This window comes from Helianthus annuus, chromosome 7, assembly GCF_002127325.2.
Source record: "Helianthus annuus cultivar XRQ/B chromosome 7, HanXRQr2.0-SUNRISE, whole genome shotgun sequence".
Lineage (NCBI taxonomy): Eukaryota > Viridiplantae > Streptophyta > Magnoliopsida > Asterales > Asteraceae > Helianthus > Helianthus annuus.
Genome location: NC_035439.2, coordinates 35005852 through 35028530, shown reverse-complemented (window position 1 = coordinate 35028530; position 22679 = coordinate 35005852). Strand labels below are relative to the sequence as shown.

The 22679-nt window shown below is 39.6% G+C and overlaps 1 protein-coding gene and 1 long non-coding RNA gene across 2 annotated transcripts; both read right to left on the bottom strand.

Annotated features, from left to right (window-relative positions):
• Window positions 1–12096: 12096 nt before the first annotated feature.
• LOC110880651 (36.4 kDa proline-rich protein-like) lies at window positions 12097–13097 on the bottom strand. Its single transcript, XM_022129132.1, has 2 exons — window positions 12678–13097; window positions 12097–12594 (listed from the first exon to the last, which is right to left on the bottom strand). Exons 1-2 carry the CDS (start codon window positions 13095–13097, stop codon window positions 12097–12099), a joined length of 918 nt encoding a protein of 305 aa, XP_021984824.1.
• Window positions 13098–19324: 6227 nt separating this feature from the next.
• LOC110880802 lies at window positions 19325–20264 on the bottom strand. Its single transcript, XR_002559459.2, has 3 exons — window positions 19944–20264; window positions 19782–19867; window positions 19325–19507 (listed from the first exon to the last, which is right to left on the bottom strand). It is a non-coding gene; the product is annotated as an uncharacterized LOC110880802 (long non-coding RNA).
• Window positions 20265–22679: the final 2415 nt, after the last annotated feature.

The window sequence follows — 22679 nt, the reverse complement described above, 5'->3', positions numbered from 1 at the left end:
ATTAAAAAGGAATAGTTTTGGAAAATTCCTTACAAAGGAAATTCCCGAATTTATTCCTTCCAGAACAGGTATGACAGAATCAGAAAGGAGCGTCACTGAAGACCAAGATAGTGAAAATTCAAGCGTCACTACCACAGAAGACGAGCAAATATCAGAAAGTTCAAGTGAAGATCAGGCAACTAGTGATGAAAGCTCGAGTGTTTAAGTTATGAAGCTATTGAAGACCAAGATTCAAAAGGCACAAACAAAGATCGAAGCTACAATGAGTCAAATTACGAAGCAAGTGAAGAACAAAGCTCGAGCGAGGACAACACGTCTGAAAACTCATTCGATTCAGACAGTGATGAAGAACTTTCAGAAGATGAAAGCAGAGTGGACAAGAAAATGAAGAAAGCAGAAAATTCAAGACTCTCATCACATACATCATCTTCTAACACCAAACGACCCAGACATAAAAGATGCTTTCGCTGTGGTCATTTAGGACATACAGCGAAACATTGTAAAACCAAAAAATTTTCCAAACCAAAACATGATTTTCTTACAAACGTCACATATCAATTAAATTATCTTAAGAAATCTGTTAAAAATCTGGTGGAATCAACTGCCTATTTTTGGAAACAAAAAGAGGTCAACGTGGGTCAAAACCACGACAGATTCGAAATGAAGCAAATTTGGGTTCCTAAATCAAACTAATTTGTATATTTGTATATTTGTGTATATCAGAATAAACTCCAGAAATGGCTTCGAATGCTCATGGAATACATCTGGCATGTCGACAGCGGATGTTCAAGACACATGACTGGATTGAAGGAACTGCTGAAGAACTTTCGCTTCATTGATGGTGATTTCGTATCTTTCGATGGAGACGAAAAGGGAGGAAAGATTGTTGGAGTAGGAGATGTGGTGTCCGAAGCCCTCACGCTGGAGAATGTCAACTATGTTCCAGAGCTGTGCTACAATCTCATGAGTGTCTCTCAAGTCTGCGATAAAGGAATCTCGGTGCTTTTCAATGACATGGAATGCTTGTTCCTGAAGCCCGGTTATGTTGTTCCTGCAGAAATGATCATGCTCACTGCTCCAAGACAGAACAACACATACGTGCTCAACATGAAAAATGCCAAGACAAATGACAACTTGACCTGCTTAATCTCCAAAGCTTCAGAATCGGAGTCACTGCTTTGGCATAGACGACTGGGCCATGTTAATTTCAAAAATATGAACAAACTCTCTAAGTTAAACTTAGTTAGAGGTCTTCCAATTAAAGAATTTCCGTTTTCTGAAAAATGTATTGCATGCGCCCAGGGAAAGCAGCATAAGAAACCGCACAAGTCCAAAGCAGTGAACACGATATCTGCACCACTTCAATTGTTGCATATGGATCTCTTCGGTCCTATCAGTGTTAAAAGTCTTGCTAAAAGTTCTTATTGTTTGGTTGTAACAGATGATTTCTCTCGGTTTTCATGGGTATATTTTCTTGAAGCAAAAAGCAAGACAGCTGAAGTTTTAAAATCATTCATTCCGCTGATTGAAAACGTGACCAAGCTAAAAGTGAAGTCTATCAGAAGCGACAACGGGTCCGAGTTCAAAAATCAGACCTTCATATCGTTCTGTGCAAAAAAGGGAATTCATCTCCAATACAGTGCAGCCAGAACTCCCCAACAAAATGGAGTTGCTGAACGCAAGAATAGAACGCTGATCGAAGCTGCACGAACCATGCTGGTCGACTCAAAGCTTCCAATTATTTTCTAGGCAGAAGCAGTTAATACAGCATGTTACGTTCTAAACAGGGTACTCATCGTGAAACCTCATGGAAAGACAACATATGAACTTCTCTTCAAAAGAAAGCCACTTATTGACTTCTTCAGACCATTTGGTTGTTCGTGCACTCTTTTAAACACTCAAGAAAATCTCATCAAATTTGAAGCAATGGGTGATATCTGCTACTTTATGGGGTATTCATCCACACAGAAGGCCTACCGTGTTTACAACAAACGAACGAAGATGGTGATTGAATCTTACTATGTTGACTTTCAAGAAGGAAATTGCACCAACACCGGAAGTACTCCAGATTGGTTCTATGATGTGGGTGTGATCTTCAACAACTTTGAAATTCCGGAGATAGTCCCAGAAAATGAACCTGTTGAAGACACTCAAGTTGAACCTTTGTTTGACTCATCCGACATTGGTTAGACTCCATTTACCACTCGTCTATCTCCATCAACTGCTGACCTGATTTTGGCTGTGAATGATGCAACTGATGACACTTCGCCTGAGAACACCCAAGAAAACGGTGCTTCTTCTTCACAGGCGAATGTAAATGAGCCAACTCAAGAAGATGATCCACCAGTGATTTATGTGGATGAACACTTCACCAACCTTCCGCAGCAAATTAAAACTCTGACAAATGCCGGATACAAGACAAATCGAAATCATCCTCTTGAAAATGTTATCGGAGCAGTAGAAGAAGGAGTACGTACACGCGGGCAGTCGTCTAGCATCAACAAAGGTCTCTTCGCAGCTTTTCTATCGCAATCAGTTCCACGAGACATCGAAGACGCTATTCAAGACTCCAGTTGGGTTCAGGCAACGCAAGAAGAGCTGTCTCAGTTCAGGAAACTTAAAGTTTGGGAACTAGTAGATTCCTGAAGGAAGGTTTCCAATTGGCACTAAATGGGTCTTTCGAAACAAGATGGATGATCGTGGAGTGGTGATCAAGAACAAGGCCAGATTGGTGGTGCAGGGTTTTCGTCAAGAAGAAGGAATCGGCTACGAAGAAGTATTTGCTCCAGTTGCTCGACTGGAAGCAATCAGAATATTTCTGGCTTATGCATCGTATAGAAATTTCAAAGTTTTCCAAATGGATGTCAAGAGTGCTTTTCTTTATGGGAAAGTAAAAGAAGAAGTGTACGTTTGCCAGCCTCCAGGGTTCGAAGACCCACATTTTCCTGGAAGATACTTCAAGCTGGACAAAGCTCTCTATGGTCTTCACCAAGCTCCACGTGCTTGGTACGAGACTTTGTCCACATACCTGTTAGAGTGTGGATACACCAGAGGAAAGATCGACATGACTCTCTTTACCAAAAAGATTGGGGAGGATGTAATGCTGGTTCAAATCTATGTCGATGATATTATCTTCGGGTCAACCAACGAGGCACTGTGCAGAGAATTCGAGACTGTCATGAAGGCAAAATTCGAAATGAGCATGATGGGAGAGCTGAATTTCTTCCTAGGGCTAGAAGTGAAGCAAAAGGAGGATGGGATTCTTATTCATCGGGCAAAGTACATTCGGGATATTCTCACGAAGTACAACATGAACGATTGTAAAGTTGCAAGCACCCCGTTCGCCTCTCAGACAGAGCTCACTCTGGATCCTCAAGGAAAATCAGTAAACAAGTCCTTCTATCGCTCGATGGTCGGTTCTCTGATGTATTTGACGGCTAGCAGGCCGGACATCATGTGGGCAGTCTGTCTTTGTGCTCGTTTTCAAACGAATCCCAAGGAATCCCATGAAATCGCCGTAAAGCGCGTCTTCCGCTATCTCAAAGGAACTCCGAAACTAGGTCTTTGGTATCCTAAAGACAGTAATTTTGATCTTATTGCATATTCTGACAGTGATCATGCAGGTTGTAAAGTAGATCGCAGGTCTGTATCAGGAGGATGTCAATTCTTGTGGAATCGTCTGATTTCATGGCAAAGCAAGAAGCAAACAACGGTGTCCACCTCAACCGCTCAAGCAGAATACACCGCGGCCTACAGCTGCTGTTCACAAGTTCTCTGGATACAAAATCAGTTGCTGGATTATGGAATCAACATCATGAAGACTCCTATATTCATCGACAACGAAGCGTGTCTAGGAATTGTGAAGAATCCCATACACCACTCAAGAACAAAGCACATCGAGATTCGAATTCATGCAATTCGAGATGCTTACGAGAAGGGATATATTCAAGTGGTGCCAGTGGATACAACACAGCAGCGGGCCGACATCTTCACGAAAGCCTTCGATAAAACCCGATTCAACCAGTTGGTAACCTGGTTGGAAATGGTCAATTTCCTTGACTGGAAATGAATCTTGTGATCAAAATGTGTTGTTAAAAAAAAAAGAAAAGAAAAGAACGTTTGTTGATAGTAAAACAAGTATCGGAAAGCGTTGCTCACCAAAAAGATTTTCTTATTAAAATTTTATTTTCGGGCAAATGGACTCATGAAAATAAAGATTTTAGGGGGGATATATTCAGAAAATCCAAACGACTGCTTATATCTGACTCCTGCGAGAGGAAGTGATAGAAAATTGCTAACACTTTGTCATTTCTTGCAAACACATAAAACCAAAAGAAATCGGGGCACCAAGCAACGACGTGTCGGTAGATTCAGCAACACCAACGAGTAAACTGCTGTCAGGGAGCAAAACATAATGTCTACACAAGAATTCTGGCTTTTCTCAGACATTACGCATCTCAGTGGGTAACACGTTGCGGCATATGGCTTAATGGTCTTGAATCTTGCGTTGATAGATTGCCAAAATCTGAGATTTCGGGTCTTTATATTGGTATTTCATTCGGAGGATATCATAGTCGTTCTTCTGCTGCATCCAGATACACGCTATGATATTCTTTTAATAATAAGTGCCTTAAAAAAAAAAAAAAAAAAGGCCAAACCCTTTCTAATAAGCGCCATTTTTGGCCAAAATCCATAATAAGCGCCATTTTTGGCCAGAATCCTTTGATAGATTAGTTTGGCAACTCTGCTGTACGGTGGTACTGACCTGTTAGCCGAACTGTCTGTCTCAGCCCTCGAAAGCTCTTGGGATCTCTGTTGTACGAAAGTACAGACCTGATCTCCGTTCTATCGTTGAAGAGAATGAAGCCAATATACTCACCTGTTATGAAGAATCTTTGTGCATACCTTGATCGCGGGGGTATGTCCTTATGTGGGACTCACAAGGGCGTAATGATTCTATTCTCAATAGCTTGTGTGGGGGCCATCAAAGACTTGTCAATATTACCGAAAACATGATAAAAGCGCTCTCCGAAGGCATGTTGAAAGAAGGATGCATGGATTTAAGTGGACAAACATACTGGCAGTTTTTCTTGTGCCCTGGTTAGTAAAATAATAATAATATATTAAGAATTTGGCAAGTGTTGGCAATATGATCTTCTGCGTCGGATATTTCAAGGAAATCCGCATTAAATGGAACCTCCCAAAGCAAGAAATTTGAAGTTCGGAGTCAAAATGGCCCAAATTTTTAGCATTATTGTAAATATTTCGAAATAAACAATGTTTTAAACAAAAATGGGCACGTTTTATGAGAAAGTTTGAAATCAACGAGCGAAAATAAAATTGGTTGAAATTTATCTCCTGGCGGCGAAATTAAGATACCAGCGAACTTATAAGTTCGCTGGTTATCCTAATTCGTACATATATATGAAATTTTTTTGTAACCGTCAGTTAGTTTTCAAATCTTTTCAAACACAAACCGGTTACTACATCTTCTCTATCGCTTAACTCCGATTTTTATCATAAACTCAACACAAGATTCATTTCCGATCAAGAATTTCAGGTAATCTCCTTCACTAAATCTCGGTTTTTCATCTCTTGATTCGATGCATTCACTGCCTGATATGTTGGGTTTGTCTGATCAATACATTGTGGGTTTTTTTTTTTAAGTTTTGATTTCATGAAGGGTTTGGTAGTTCTTGATATAATGTAAATATGTGGGTTATGATAGATGATTCAAGTAGAAAAAAGAGCTTTATCCGTCATTGAAGCAAATACCTACGCTCAAATCTGTGTAGAATCCATATCTGGTCATGTGAATGTTAACTGTTAGGGTTTTGTTGCTTTAAAAGGGTTTAATAAGAAATTCTTGAAGACAACGAAATTAACATGATGGCAGCGAAGTCAGCGAATTTAAGTAGGAAAGATCAAAAGTCTCGAACGCGAGTTCGAGCAACCAGCGAACGATCTATTTAGCTCGAGTAGCGATCTAGTTCGGTACCTTCGCTGGTAAATTGTTTCCGGAGACAAGACCTTGTCCTCGTTTAAGTTCGCCAGCGAAATAAAACCTAATCAGAATTTGGCTAACCAAACAACTAGCGAACTTAGCGAAGACACGAGCTTGGTTCATGAGCGATGATAGCGACAATCAAAAGTCTCGAACGCGAGTTCGAGCATCCAGCCACATAGTCTAAATCGCTCGGATAGCGATATAGGTTATGGTCTTCGCTGGCAGGTCGTTTCCGAAATTAGACCTTGTCATCGCTATGTTCGCTAGCGAACTTAGACGCTGATCTAGCGTTTTGTCTCGAGAACTAGTGCCAGCGAAGACATCTCATGACTTGGCAGCGATTTTAAGTCAATTTTGCTATTTTTTTTTGTAATATTACATTTTATTTAATTGTGCCTAAATTTGTTTAAATACTGTTTTGTGCATAGTTTCATGAGTAAACTCTCAATTCTAACTTGGCTCGTTTTTCGTGAAATGTGCAGTATGGTGAAGAATCTGGAATGGGATAAAACGCTAAAGCACAATCAAAGTATAAATCTAGACGAAGTGCCTACTGATTTTGAAGATGTAACCAGATAGGTGCGTTCCAGCAGGATCGGATATGCTGTGGAGACATCTGTTATAGTCTACAATATCCACATTCAAGATTTCTGGCAAAACGCAAAACTAGAATCCGTCAACAACAAACCAGGGATAGTATCGACCGTTCGCAACAAGAAAGTAGAGGTGACTGAAGACATGATACGCCGGATTCTAAAGTTTCAAGATGATGATCAAAATCCGCTAAGTCTAAGTCAAGATGATATCCTGGACGGCTTTAGAGGGATGGGTTATGCTGGAGACTTCCGGCACAAAAAGGAAATCAAAAGAGGCGGACTCACCAGAGATTGGAGATTCATCGTTCATGTGATCTCTATGAGTCTGGCTCATCGAAAAGGTGGTTTTGATGGTTTGAACTTGGAATGGTCGGCGGCCATGCTTAATTTATGCCTCAATCAGAAGTTTAACTTCTTGGGCTTAATATTCAACTACATGCGTGAAAATACAAGTGGAGCTACGTGGGCGATGTACCCTAGATTTATTCAAATGCTTATCAATGATCAACACAAGGATCTTCCGAACGACGGAAACCCTTACAAGTTTCATGTTCCCACCAGCCGACAGTACACTGAGATAAAGACCAATGAATGGGTGCTGTTGCATGATTGGATGTACCGAGCAGAAAGATTACCAATTGTCAAGGAAGCTTACAAGAAGTACAAAGAAGCGGTACGAGAAAAACAACAGCGAGCTGCCCAAGCTCAAGCCGAAGCAGCCTCTAAAGAAGAACGTGCTAAAGGTAAAAGAAAAGAAAAACAGACAGCTGAAGGCGAACCACCCAAAAGAAAAAGGGGGTCGGAAAGCACTGAACGATTCATGGAGGCAGGCATAAGGGCAGGCGAGTCAGAAGAGCAGCGACAACATATTAAATATTTGAAAGCGATTCATGCTCTGCAAGAGAAAGAGAAAAGAGAGAAGAGTTTGAAACGAAAAGAAATATCTCCCTCAGAGAGACCAGAGACGGTACCTGAGGAAGTTCAAAGAATGCATGATTTTGTTGACACCTTACTTGTCTATCCCGAAGATGTCCAAGCAAGTGAAGGAATCTCCAAAGTCTCCCCTGTAAAGCCAACAAGGATTTCAAGGCCTCCGGTGCCTCCGCAAAGGGTTCGCCCCTTTCAAGAACTGTACGACAAGTTAATCAAAGACACCGGGCCTTCAGCGGCAAAAGAAATTTGTTTGTTGAAAAACCAAGTGAATGACACCAACCTCCTCAGGGAAAAGATCAAAGATCAGAGGAAGAAAAACAAAGAAATGACTGCATACATGGCTAAGCAGTCCAAATTCATCAGATTCCAGCAAGCAGGGCTGGAGAAAATGTATAGAATGATGCGAAGTATGTGTGAGAAAACGAAAATCAAGCCAATGTTCACGTTTGATGAAATCTTTGACTTCGATGCCTTCATAACAGAAGAAACAACCAGAAAAGAAAAGGAGGCAGAGGCAAAGAAAAGGCGTCTGGAGTCGGTTGACAGGGTATCTGAGGGAGACGAAAGTGAGGAAGAAGCTGTCGATCGGGAAGATATGCCATCAAAGTTTATTGAATGGGGTCTTGAGGACGAAGTTCTATACGAGCAAGAGAATGGAAAAACATTTGCTCCCGAGCACCCTGAATGGTTCAAAAAGGAAAGAGAACGACTTCTTGATTTCCATCAAGTTATCAAAGTTGAAAAGTCTGAAGCTACCGATAAGATTATCAGTTGAATGTATGATAATCTTAGAGGAATGTTCGTGGTAAAAAGACGCGGTGGAGTTATCCAGTACTTTCAAACTGGATTTGATCTGTTCACACTTCCGAGGTGGGATCTCAGAGAACTTGGTCGTTTAGATATACTAAATCACAAAGAAAGAGGAATCGGGAGGGATTTCGAACGCATAATTGCCAAAGAATGTAACAAGGGCTTCCCAAATCACGCTCCACAGCGTCCAAGACGCAGGGTGTCAAAAACAACAATCGATCCAGTAACTGGAAAAGGGAAAGTGATGTGGGTAATCAACCCAGCTAAAGTTGTCACACGGATCAAACTCCCAGAAGAAGCTCATGTCGCTCTCACAAATTTCAAGAAATGGTTTTATGACAGCAAGACCGGTGAAGCTGTAATAAGATCAAACGAAAACGTGGATATCCGCATTCTAGATCCGATGGATGTCTTCATGTTTGGGCTCTCAGATCTGACAATTCTAAACGCCAGCCGCATAAATGTAGGAGCCGGAAACGCAAATTTGGAGGAGGCGGCGTTATTTTCGAGAGTAGTGGAGCGAGCATCGAGGCTGAAAAGAGATATGCTGGATTTGGTTGATAAAATGGAAAAGAGGAAAGAAAAAGATGCAAAGAAACAGGAAGCAAGAAAGAAAAAGAAACACGAAAGAAAGAAGGGCGGATCTTCTGCTTCTACTGCTGAACCAACCACCGCATCACCACCTCCGGCCTCATCCACATATGAGGCCACTAAGGAGGACCAACCAACTTGTGAAGCTACTGTTACTCAAGAAACTCCGGAAGCTCCAACCGAGATAGAGGCACCACCAGAAACAACAACTAACGAAGAAAATCCAACAGAGCCCGAGAAGCAAGCTACTGAGAATCCAGCCGCCACAACTGAAGAATGAGAAGACAAGTATGCAACGATCTAGGGGGGATATTGTTAGAACTTTTGAGATCGTTGATACTTGTGCTGGATTAGTTTAGTAGTAGTTTGTAGCAAATTAGAATGTACAAGGGCTTGTTTTGTAATTCTCTAATAGTAATGTTCCTGGCCTAGTGTAGATAAGATTCCAGCAAATTTATAAATTTGCTGGCAGATCAAGAACACCCTATAAATAGTCCAAGCCTTGTAACCAACTCAAGCTTTTGGCTCTTGAATGAATATTGGTGTTGTTACTTTCTCTTGTTGATCTAGTGCTCAAATCTGATATCCAAGGTTGTTTATTGTTATATCTTATTGTTTGGATTCAATACAACACTTGTTGTATTCATTAATCCATTAGCTTCCCTTCATCTTTGATATTTCTTAACTTTTCATATCTCAAACACCTAATCAATAGGTGTTATGGGTTAAAACAACCAACCACTGTGATCCGGATACGTTTTGGGATCTACACAAGGCAAGAAGCTTGGTCTGATAAATCCCTTGTCTAACAACTCCTAGAGTTGCGTTGATAGCTCTTGCATCTCAAAAGGTGCAAGTCGATAAGGTTCCTTAGCTACCGGCGCGGCGCCTGGAACTAAGTCAATATGAAACTCGACTTGCCTTTGAGGCGGCAATCCTGGAAAGTCTTCTGGAAAGACTTCAGGATATTCCTTCATGACTGGAATGTCTTCTAACTTCAGCTCAGCGACTTCTTTATCAATGATGTGTGCCAAGAAGGCAACACATCCCTTCTTCAAACATTTTCTAGCCTTCAAACAGCTAATCATCCTTAAGGGCGTATCGCGCTTCTCTCCATGTACCATAATTGTTTCTCCATCCGCCATTGGAATGCGAATGGTCTTCTCGTGACATACAATCTCGGCTCTGTTACTTGACAACCAATCCATCCCTACTACCACATCGAAGCTTCCCAACTCGACTGGCAGTAGATCCAGTGTAAACTCGTGTTCTCCCAGCTCTATTACACATCCTCTGATGAATTCATTCGTTTCAACTAGCTTTCCATTAGCCAGTAAAATTGAGTACGGAATGTCTAATTTACTAGCAGTTAACCCAAGCATTTTCTTAAACTCTAGCGATACAAAACTATAGTCGGCACTAGTGTCAAATAGTACAGATGCAAAGCGTTGATTAATAGGGAACGTACCAGTAACGACATTTGGATCCTGGCGCGCTTCCCTCGCACCAATGTTGAAGACTCTTCCTTGTGCCTGATTAAGCTTTGGGCATTCCCTCTTGAAGTGCCCCACATCTCCACAGTTAAAACATCCTGGTCCTCGACCGTTTCCGTTCCCATTACCATTACCAGCTCGATTATTGACTGCTCCTCGGTTACTAGCTTGATTCCCCTCCATTCCCTTTCCATTTCCGCCATTTCCTTGCGGACGGTTTCCATTCCCATTTCCATAATCCCTTTGATTGCCACGACCAGCACCAGCACCAGCCCAGCATGTATCTCTTGAGTGACCAGTCTTCCCACAAGACTCACATTTTCTTAATCTGCACTGGCCGGAATGTTGGCGCTGGCATACATCACACTTGGGCAGAACGCCCATATATCCTCTTCCCTTGACTTCAGCACCAGTTATTGCTTCAACCAGTTCCTGCTAGTGCTGCTGGTACCCTTTTTAAAATTGGAGAACTTCCGTTTGTTCTCTCCCGAGGACTCCACATGAGTCTCCTTTTTCTTGGGGTCAGAGTTTGAAAACTTGTTTAGCCTGATGGCTTCCTCAGTTAGTGACATGCTCAGATCGATGGCTTCAGTAATTGTTGCAGGCTTTGAAGTGGTTACCATGCTCATAATCGGAGGTGCCAACCCCCAGATGAAATGCTCCACGCGTTTGAATTCAGGCGTAACCATGTATGGTACCACATGTGACAGATCATGAAACCTTTGTACATACTCGGTGATCTTCGGGCCGTCTTCTGTATCTCGGCCCTGGAGCAATACTTTTTACGCATGAGCTCTTTCAGCTCGGTCCAAGTCATAGCGTAAGCTGCTGCCTCTCCTAGGGTTTGGACTTGGAGATTCCACCATGAGAGTGCTCCATCAGCAAACAACCCGGAAATGTAGGTAACTTGCTACTCTGGTGCGCATTTGCTCATTCGCAACACTGAGTCGGTCTTTTCTGTCCATCGAACATACGCCACTGCACCCCCGGTGCCATCAAAGTTTAGTGGTTTACAGTCTAGAAATTGCTTAAAAGTACAGCCTGTACAAGCAATGTTATTCACAGGAAATATTAGCAATTGCACATGAAATGTCCAAATGTAATGTAATGTGTCTCAAGCGACTTAAACATTACCATTTGGTACGTTGTTCCTTGAGGTACCCCCGCTAGTCTCCGCGCGTGAGGCCTCATAGTCAGCTACTGCTTGCGAAATTCTTGCTTGCAATTCGGCCTCCGTAGTGGGCAGACGGTTTTCCCTTCGTGGTGGCATCTTCTATAAGAAGATTGTATTGGTCAAGTCATAATATATATAATGAGTACGTAACATAAGCATGTAATAATGTTCATCAACCTCATAACACATAACATCCCATGTTATAACATAAAACAAATAATTCAACAACGCATATAATGAGAATACTGCGATTGAGCTATCATATAACCAAGACCACAAATACAGTGTTTACAAGTTTCACAAATGTACCGTACATCAAAAGAGACTAAGGGTCACATCACCCTCGTCTGAATCGTCTAACCATATACAACAACTAAAAATCAAATGTCAAAAGTCTTAATGTCAAAATGTGGTCTTCAAAATGCTGTGCAGTCAGGCTTAATAGCTGTCTTCTCATCAAAAGTAACGCTACCTGCAACAAACCAAAAATCCTCAAGCTGATGGGGGAGGAAGAGGAGGTGGAAAGAAAAGCAAACGGCGCAAATACACCAAATCCTCCTCGAGTGCATGCATAAAACGCATCAAACAAGCGATCTGCTGCTCCATCGTTAGGAATCGGGTGTGATAATCTGGATAAGGAAATGATGGAGCAGGTGGAAAAACGGTCTGTGGAGGATCAGCAAAAGATGGAGGATGCGAGATCCTCTCAAGCTCCGCGACTCTCCGGCTCAACATATCCTGCTGTAACTGCAAGGATATAAGTATATCATCTGTCGTATACCCAACATGAAAAGGATGGTATGGATCTGACAAAGGCATGACATTGGGCGATGACCACATAAATGGCTCGCCCGAGGGTGCTGACGAAGGAAAAGCAGCGTGTGCAGTAGGTGCAAAAGGGGGCATAAATGGAAAAGTTGCTGTTGTAAGTGGCATGTGCTTGTGCTGCTGTGTAGAAGGTCCTTCCCCTGGACGGGGAGGAGGAATGTCCTGGAGAAAAGTGATGGGTAAATCCATGCGATGGACATCAGATACGTGCGGGTGAAACTGTGGAACATCAAGAGGGGCAAAACAGGTGCAGCAGGGGGTGTGACTGGTAGGACAAAAGGAGGATAATCGTCGTCCTCAATCCACCCATTACGGGTGTCAGCATATCTAGGATCGACATGTGTGGAAAATGGTGCACGGTCAACAAACACAGGGGCTGGGTCGGGCAGTGGTGCAACAACAACAGGAACATCAGTAACTGGTGGTGCAACAACTGGTGCATCAACAACGGGTGGCGCCACGACTGGTATATCAACGTGATCAGGCTCTGGTAAAGGATCAGGCAAAAGGGCAATAGCTGGAACATCCATAGGGTCGTGAGCAAGAACCGGCTCTGGTGCAATATCCGGCTCTGGGTCAGCGAGAGGGGGCCCAGCGGGTACAAACTCAACCTCAGGATCCGGGTCAAAGTCATGGGGAACAATGGGTGCAGTAGACATCGCCATGTCTGAATCAGTGCCGGTGGAGTAGTGTTACACGCCCTGGGCGTGAAGAGTAGCGGACGCTACAGACTCAAACGAGTCTGGACCAGACGGATCGGATAAGGCCTCCTCAACAGGAGCCTCGATAGGTGGCAAAACAATGGCATCAACAGCAGGAACCTCAACCACAGGAACAACAAGGTCATCAACGGGAACATCAGCAAGTGGAATATCGTCATCCATCGGGGCCCCACCATCCTGGTCACCCTCCGGGGGACCCTCGATGAATAGATCGATGTCATCATCAGCTAACTCGTCAAGTGGCAGATCCTCAACAGGAACTGCAGCGAGAGGAAGAGGAGCAAGGATCTGAATGAGAGGTAGATCCCCGTCGAAAAGACCATCAGCTAAAGGCATATCGTCCCAAAGTCCGGTAGGCCAAATGGCTGGAAGTCATCCTCGTCGGTACTCGTGGTGTCCGATGTATAGACCTCGTCCTCAGGGACAATCTCGTCGTCCGATACAATCGCTATAGGATCCAGTGTGTCTGACACTCCAGTATCAGAAGAAGATGACATCGTGTCTGTAACACAACGACACATATGCACATATATCAACATGTAATCAAATAACCATGTAAGTCACAACAATGTAAGCAAGTCATCATCCTAGTCTTCTCCAGACTATCCCACCCAGTCTCTTAGACTGAACTCCCTAGTCTCTCAGACTAACTCCCTGGCCTCTAAGACCAAACCTTCCCAGTCTCTAAGACTAACTCCCTGGTCTCTAAGACCAACTCCCAGTCTCTAAGACTAATTCCCTGGTCTCTAAGACCAAAACCTCCCAGTCTCTAAGACTAAACCTCCCCAATCTCTAAGATTAGACCCCTCAGTCTCTAAGACTGAACCTCCCTCAGTCTCTAAGACTGAATTATAAACATAAATTTTAAAATGTGTATTTGTGCCTTTTTGTTTGTAAAAATGTTTGTTCCCTGGATCTGGACGTTTTGTGTATGCAATGTAAAAATGTTTTCATGAGAGCCCTGGTAATCATAGTCTAGACTCGAGAAAAAAACCTAGTTCGCTATGATCGAGGCTCTGATACCAAGATGTCACACCCTGACTTTTGCGGAAGCATGGTTAATTTGGTGTGACTTCTTAATACCATAGCAACAATCATAACAATGCTATATGATAAAAACACACGATGTTCACCCATTAATATAGTTTAGAAAAATACCATAACATACTTGTCTTGAAACATCAACCCAAAATAAGTTACAAACCATAACTTGTTTAAAACGTGTTCATAAGGCACAACAAAAGACTTTAAATAAAACGAGGTTTAGAGACATGTAACCCGTCCAGGAATAGGTTACACCTCTCAAACCCCACAACCCTGGATGACATCTTTTATTCAGCGCAGCTAGACACATGCATACCTCGCCAGATCCGCTAGTTCCCTGAAATACATGTAGTTTGAAAAATCAACAAAAAGTTGAGCGAGTTCATGTGTATGTGAGTATGTATAAACCTTTAAACTATGTCTGTACGTATGAAAGTCCCTGGTATGTAGCAATTAAGGAAAAAGAGATCACCAATGGGTTGCAAAGCCAATGGTATGTGTGAAAAGGTGCAGGAAGACTCAAACCTAGCAAATTTGTTACCGGGCCTCGGCTGTAAGACACAGTCACCACTATGGGCCGCCCCGGCCTCAAGGGTGTGGGCTCGCTACACCCAAATAGATCTATCACTCATGTCCCTCGGTCCTAACAACGAGGATTGATGGCCTTAAGTGTTGTACCCACCCTTCACATGATCTAGTAGTAACCCTCCTTAAGCTAATCATACCATGTAATAAACGTTTGTAATACTCGTAACATGTATTTCACCCCCGAAGTATAAAACTGAAAACAGTTAAAAGAAAAGGGGGACATGAACTCACTGTAGTGCGTCTCCTGTGCTCGTACTCAAACCTTGTCAGCTACACGATAACCTACACCGTACTAATATCTATTAGACGAACGGGTTGTGCCTTGCTTTTGTATTTACTGGTTTGAGTTACGTTACTTTGATATTATTCCAAGTTATAACTTCTTGTTAAAATAATAATAATTATTTTAACTTAAATTTTGTTTTTAGGGTTTTGGAATATTAGTTAGGCAACTATTTCGTATTCATACTTCTCAAGTATTTTATATGCGTATTTCCTTCCCAAGGAATGGGGTATTTTATGAATTTTTGTAATTTAAAGTCTTGACATTATATATTCCTAAGTCCCACTTTAGAAAAATATATAATAACTTATTTGTCAAAAATAACGTGTTTCCAAGAAAATATATATTTTTTCCCAAAAATCATATATCTTCTAAATATATTAGGAAAATATATTATAACTTCCCAAAAATAATACATTTTCTACTTGTCCAAAAATATGTTCTACTTTGTGATAAAATCATATTTTTCGTATCAAAATAATATCCCTCATAATATTCTTGTAATGGTATTTTTGTTAAGTAATATTATTTCACCTTAAAATAATGTATCTATTCCACATCACATTCAAATATTCACACAAGGGTTGGAATATGAAACATATTCTTCTAAGTATATTTATATCCATTTTTATTTATAAAATCATCCTCCGATACTTTGTATTTTGGAACAAAACCTATGGCGAAGTTTATTTCGGAAAACAAAGTTAAAACATATTTGTAAACACTTGTTAGAAAAATATTTTCTAAGTGTTGGGATTTTTAGAAAATTTCGCCATAGTCTCCTTTGTAAATGGAGGTGTCCATGCTAATAAGCATATCATTTTCTTTTTGAAAAATCATTCAAATCAATCAACAACAAGTCACTAAGCAATATTACACTTACCAAGTGCAAAACTATTCCTATTCAATATACAACATGAACTTGATGTTTTATAAGAACGCGTAGTAACTTAGTGGGGTGTTTAGTGGGTTTAGTTACCCTCCAAAGTGTGTTTACTTTTGTTAAAATCTCATTCTCGGGATTTTTAGATGTTCACAACTTGTGAACATATTTTACAAAAATATTTATTTACCACATTTTCATGTCTTACTAGCATCCATATACTTATTCATTTCCAAAAATAGTGTAAGAATCATGATTTTCCAAAAACCGTCTTTTAACTTTGGTTTGTTTATGTTTAGAAAAACCATTTGTAAACCTCGGATCCATACGATCATCAACTCACTTTGTTTGCTAATATTTCAAGAAATCACCTTGTTATCAAGTTCATGCCTAAATATGAAGGTGATCTTTTTATGCAAACCCCTAATCACCCTCTAACTTGTTAACTCATGTTTTCAATCATGATTTAACAAGTTTCATATGATGACTAACATCACACTACTAGTAATCATCAAGCAAACATCAACATATTTAATACAGCCACATTTTATCATTATTTCATCTTGTTTCATCTTTTGAAATCTTATGTTTCATGATTTATGTTCATGTTCTATTAGTGTTCACATGTTTTCATCATAATATATCTATTAACCACCAAAATATGAAGTAAATAAGAGTTAACAAGAAGCTTACAACTAGCTTAAAGCTAGGGAAGATCAATGGGGAAAAATGAGTGGATAAAAGCACACAAGAGAGGTCCTTGATGATCCGTGAGTTCCACACTTCGTGATTCACCTTTGCGCACCTTGTAGTAACCTTGGAATGGATGAAGGAAAAATCGAAAATGGTGGGGTGTGGGGGGGTGTTCTCGGCCGAGCTATGGAGGAGAGGGAGAGAAGAAGTTATTTGATGAAGATGCTTAAGTGATCTAGATCTTATATCCACCAGGTTCTAAAATCCTTTGGTTAATGTGTCTTCCTAAGTACATACATAATCATCTGTAATCTCTAAAGAGATTACATTGGGATTGTGCAAGATTTAAGAAATCTTGTGGTGTGGGGCCCTTGGGGCCGGTTCTAGCAAGGGGGGGGGGGGGGGTAAGATGTAAAATGTTGTGGTAAGTGGTAATTAGTAAGGTGTTAGATGTAAAATCTAATGTTTAGTGTGTACCATGTATTAAGTAGTGTGTTATAGTGCTCGGGAACCATAACTAGCTCAGAGAAAGTGAAACAATGTTTCTGATAATATTTTAGTGCTCCGGGTAGTGTCCGGTTGTTTGGTTAAATACCGTTCCGTTAAAGTGCTAAGTTATACCGTATAGTGTCATTTATGTAACTTTTTGTGACACATTTAATTCCCGACACTTAGGAAAGCATATAGGACCATTTTTCTTTATTTTTGCACATTACTAGCATGTTAAAATGCTGAATTTTGTTAATAAATGCAGAATTCTGTATTTTGAATGGGTTTTAGGCACTTTCCGGCTCCCAAACTATCACCTAGCGACGCAGTTTTATGGTCCTTTCTTCCCTACACTCCCTACTAGTGTAGTACCTTGTCCCTGGCTCATAATGGGCCTCAAAATATTGTCTGTCTATGTGCTGGCATTGTCAGCATGTTTCTGAATTATCCGCTCACTGTGCTAACTGTGCTTTGTGCATCAAATTTGTCACTAAAGTTTGTGTGTAATACATGGAGTGACAGCATGAATTGTGATGCATGTGTATGTATGTAACAGAAATCAGAAAGCAGTTAAATCATTAGTTGAACTCAAGCACAGTCATTAAGCACAAATATAATATTAATTAATTGTACGGATACATGTAATTGTGAGGGTTGTCACAATCAGAACAATCTAGAACATTTAAATCCCCCTTTTTTTGTCATTTTCTCGTTTGAAACCCTTGTGATCCTACAATTTGGTACGATTTTATATGTTTATGCTCGTGGAGATGAAGGTTGGATGTGGAGGCGCTTTGAAGTTGAGAGAGGGATTGAATTTTGAATGTGGAGCCATAATAATGTAGGTTATATATGTATACGGTTTGAATTTTAAATTTAGAGCCAAAATTTTGAAATTGGGGTGTGTTTTGATTGTAGAGTTTTGAATTTATAACATAGGTTGAATTTTGGAGATGGGCAGTGGTTTGATGGCAGAGATTTGAATTTTAAATTAACCTTTATGATGTAATAATGAGATAAGAAAAGGCTTGTTGGACAGCCTCTATGGCTGTCACTAGGGGTGGCAAAATGGGTGGGTTGGGTAGGTTTGGGTAATGGGTTAGGATGGGCATGGGTTAGAATGGGTTTGGGTTAAGATGGGTTTATTAAGAGATGGGTTAGAATGGGTTTAGGTCAAGATGAGTTTTTGTCAAAAAAATTCAAAAAAAAATTCAAAAAAAAATTAAAAAAAAACTTTGGGACTGTAGGCCATCATCAGAAAATTAAAAAAATTAAAAAAGTCAATGTGTAATAGTTCCAAGACTAAACTGGACTGTTCCAAGACTGGAAAAATTAAAACTTTCTCACCATGTGGGAAAAAAATATTGACAGTAATGTAGGAAAATTTCCAGCAGGCAGTAATGAAGGAAAAAAAATATTATGTAAACAAATATGTAAACAAGAATATGCTAATAAGTGATCACCTCTAAAAAGGATATGCCTTTTACAGTCACAGAAAGAGTAATAACCAAATATGTAAACAAGAATATCAATATTCACCCCAAATGTTAAGGGATAAATATACACAACCTATAATAAAATAAACATGGCGCCTAAAAGAACACATTTACAGAAGAAAACAAACACTTGTGGTCTATCAATTGTGTCGCTACATTCACAACTAATATATTTTTTCCTTCATTACTCTCACAGCAGGCAGTCCCAGAAAATTTCCAGCTATTGAATATCGCACAAGTGCAGTTGAGAAAACAAGTGGAAAATAAAAAACAATCAACATAATATATACTTACCTCCATTAACATAGTCCAGTTCACAGTCTCCTGAGCATCTTCCATTATTTCATAGGCTGTTACACTACCAAGAACGATAAAGGATATTATTTTATCTCAAACGGGTCAAATAAAAAGAAGACCAGTTTTAACCCGTTTGGTATGAACGAGCTGATCTGGGTGGTGTTTTATCTTAAACGGGTCAAATAAAAAACAGTTGCAGTTTCAACCTGTTTACAACTTGCAATATCGGCATCTTTTTCATCCCCTTTGCTTTTTCATCCACTGACTCAAACAAAAAGCTAGGAACCTCTCGATCGTCTTCATTAACCAGGCAGCGGTAAGTGAGCACTGGCGTTAGGCATGGAAACAACCTGCCATAAAATGATCCTGGCACGCCCCAAACATAACAAAATACTACTGGCATTTAATCAATCATATAATGTACCATAATGTAAGCAAATACTATTAATAGAGTTGTTAAAAGAATTTTAATACATATTAAAAAGCTCCCTACTGCAAAAAAAAAAAGACACGAACTGCAATATCGGCATCTTTTTCATCCCCTTTACTGTTTCAGATCACCTTGAATATATCCTCCACCCTGAATAACGATCAAAACATGACCAATATTTCACCCGTTTAAAATTAAAATTAAAATATTTGTAAGGTCAACCTGTTTATTACAATATGCTTACAACCCGCCAACCATTCACAACTTGATTACAACCCGCCAACAAGACACGATTGACACCCCTAGTATTTAGACCAGAAAAGAGAAGCGTAGCCCGAAAAAGTGATTGGAAGATAATGTTTGGTTGCGTAAAAAAATATTTTCTAAACGTGTACTACTTTATCAGTATGGTAGTCAATATTACCTAAACGTGGCTATCATCATATGTCGGATACAATGATTCAATATCTTCTACAAGTCCTTCCTCGATATCATTCTCGTTTTCATCATCTGGATATGCAAAAAGAGTAAAATATTAATTAACATTCTATACATAGTGAAGTCATAAATAGAATGAACTTAGTACCTTCTAAATCAAACAACCAATCACGAGTGCATAGCAAATCCTCAACATTCAATGAGAGTAATGAAGATCAATATTTACTTAGAACCCGACCCCCAATAAGAAAAGATGATTCTGAGGCAACGGTAGTGATTGGGATGCTCAATATATCACGAGCCATGAGAGACAATTGAGGATATCTCCCTTGATTATCCTTCCAATACTGTAAAATGTCAAGTTCTTCTTTTCTATCAAGTCGAGCCTCCTCCAAATACATGTCTAGTTGTGATTTTTTTTTCTCAACATTCCTAAATTCACCTGTAAATGACTCAAATCCATCCAAATCATCAGACGTATCAACACAACTATTTGAACTCCTGGCTGTTGAAGAAGTTGTTCTTGACAAAACACCATACTCCGTATGATATAGCTTATGTATCCCTTTGAAAATAATATCTAATTTCTCTTTACATACTTTCTCTTCCATGTTAAGCTTTTTGAAAAAAAAAAAAAAAAAAAAAAAAACTCAACAAGCTCAAACTTATATCGTGGATCTAGAACAACCGCAAAAGATAATATCATGCTATAGTTTTCCCAATATTTATCAAATTTCTTTTTCATTTCTTTTGCCATGTCACTTATCACCTTATCAACATTGTCCATCTGATCTTCAATACACTTTTGAATCTTCCACACATTATAAAAATATAAGTCGGAAGTAGGATAAGAGTTACCAGAAAACAAAGTTGTGATGTTATAGAAAGGCTTCAAAAATTCTGTGATTGTTTCCACCCTTGTCCATTCCTGTTCTGATGGGAAAGTCTTATACCTCGAATCAACAAGTGCTAGCCGCTCATATGCATTACGATAGGCCAATGCACTATCGAGCATGAGATAGGTAGAATTCCATCTGGTTACAATATCTTGATGCACTTTTTTCCCGCATCGTAATGACAGTTGGTGTATACATTCTGCAAACTTGTACTTTCTATCAAAACTTCCTCTAACATACTTCACCGACTCTCGAACCTTTTCAATGGCTTCTTCAATCACCTTTAATCCTCCTTAAACAATAAGATTTAACACGTGCACACAACAACGCACATGCGTAAAATCCCCATCACAAAGTAAAACACGATTCAAACGAAAATGACTGTTTAAACAATCTACTAAAACATCATTATATTTGGAATTATCTACTGTGATCGTAAACACCTTTTCCTCAATACCCCAATTTCCTAAAAAATTAACCATGTACTCTGCTAAAAGCTTGCCACTGTGTGGAGGTGGTATAACTTTAAAGTTTAGAATTTTTTTTCTTAGAACCCAACTATCGTCAATATAATGAGCCTCCAATGCCATATATCCATCAGTTGGGATAGAGCTCCATAAATCAGTGGTCAGGCATATTCTACTAGTTATCTTTTGCAACTTTTCTTTCAGTTTTGTCTTCTCTCTATCATATATTTTTAAAACATCCGCCTTCGCTGTGTTTCTTGTTATAGGAGTCACATCTCGATGTAAAAATTTATGTAAATCTCGTGTCCCCTCATGTTCAACATAACTAAAAGGATAGTTGTGTTTAATGATAGAACATGCTAATTTTTCCCGATACATTGCTTGATCTAAAGGAGCATGTTTTCTTGGTGTTCATCAATGTAGAAACACTTAGGTAAGTGACGTTTCATGGTAGTTGTTCCCTTGTTAGCCTTAAACACCTTTCCACAACCATTACAACTCGCTTTCTTAATCCCAGTCCAGGTGGTATTTTCTCAAAATAATTCCAAACTATTCAGTGGTCTTTACTCGAACCGAATGAACTAACTTCATATTCGAACTCGGGATTAGTCGACATAATTTGTCTCCTACAAACAAATAAACACATATACTCTATTAATCATTCTCCATAGAATCAATGATAATCGACTAATTCTAAAATTCAACTTAACAAAATAATGATAACAAAAGAAAGTACCAAATCCAAGAAAAACCCTAAACCACTTGAACTGCCACTAGATATACAAACTGTAAAATCCATAGAATTTGATATCTAAATGCCCTAAGTTCATTCTTTGATACCCACAACATCAAATATAGAAAAGTTTCAAGATTGGCAATAAAATAAATAATTCCCCTCTGAATTCTATGGAAATCATTAAACTGGATCACATCCACATATGAAACAAACAAACCTAATTGATGAAACAAGAAACAAAGCAAAACCCTACTTTAAAACCACTTCAACTTCCACAATCTATATACAAATTTCAATATCCAAAAACCTAAATTGATCAACAAAAACCCAAAAAAATAGCAAAAAAATTCCAAATTTGACTCACCCCCTTCAAGATTTGAATACTAAAACCCTAAATTCTTAATCAAAACATTGAATTTCTCCAAACCCATAAAACAATTTTGATAACTTACTCAAAACATTTGCAGATTCGTCTGTATGAAGATTCGTTTGCAATTAATTCGTCTGTATGTAGATTCGTTTGCCAAGGGTGGAAGAAGCTCGAAAAAGGAATGATCCAAACAATGTGATTCACTGTATGGAGATTCGTCTGTAGACGAATCGCATCAAAATAACCACTGGACGCAGCAGAAACGAATTTTAGATTATGTCTGTATGAAGATTCGTTTGAAGACTTGAAGTTGATGCGTGTTTTAGGTTTAGGGAGTAAAAACCCATCTTGACCCATGTGAAAATTTTGATGGGTATTTTAAAACCCATTCTTACCCATCTTGACTAAATTCCCA

What these genes read in the sequence shown, in the direction of transcription:
- LOC110880651 (XM_022129132.1), bottom strand. Translation starts at nt 13,097, where the DNA reads ATGGCGATGTCTACTGCACCCATTGTTCCCCATGACTTTGACCCGGAT. An exon ending in TCACACCCCCTGCTGCACCT is followed by an intron (nt 12,595 to 12,677) that starts GTTTTGCCCCTC and finishes ACTTTTCTCCAG; the next exon opens with GACATTCCTCCTCCCCGTCC.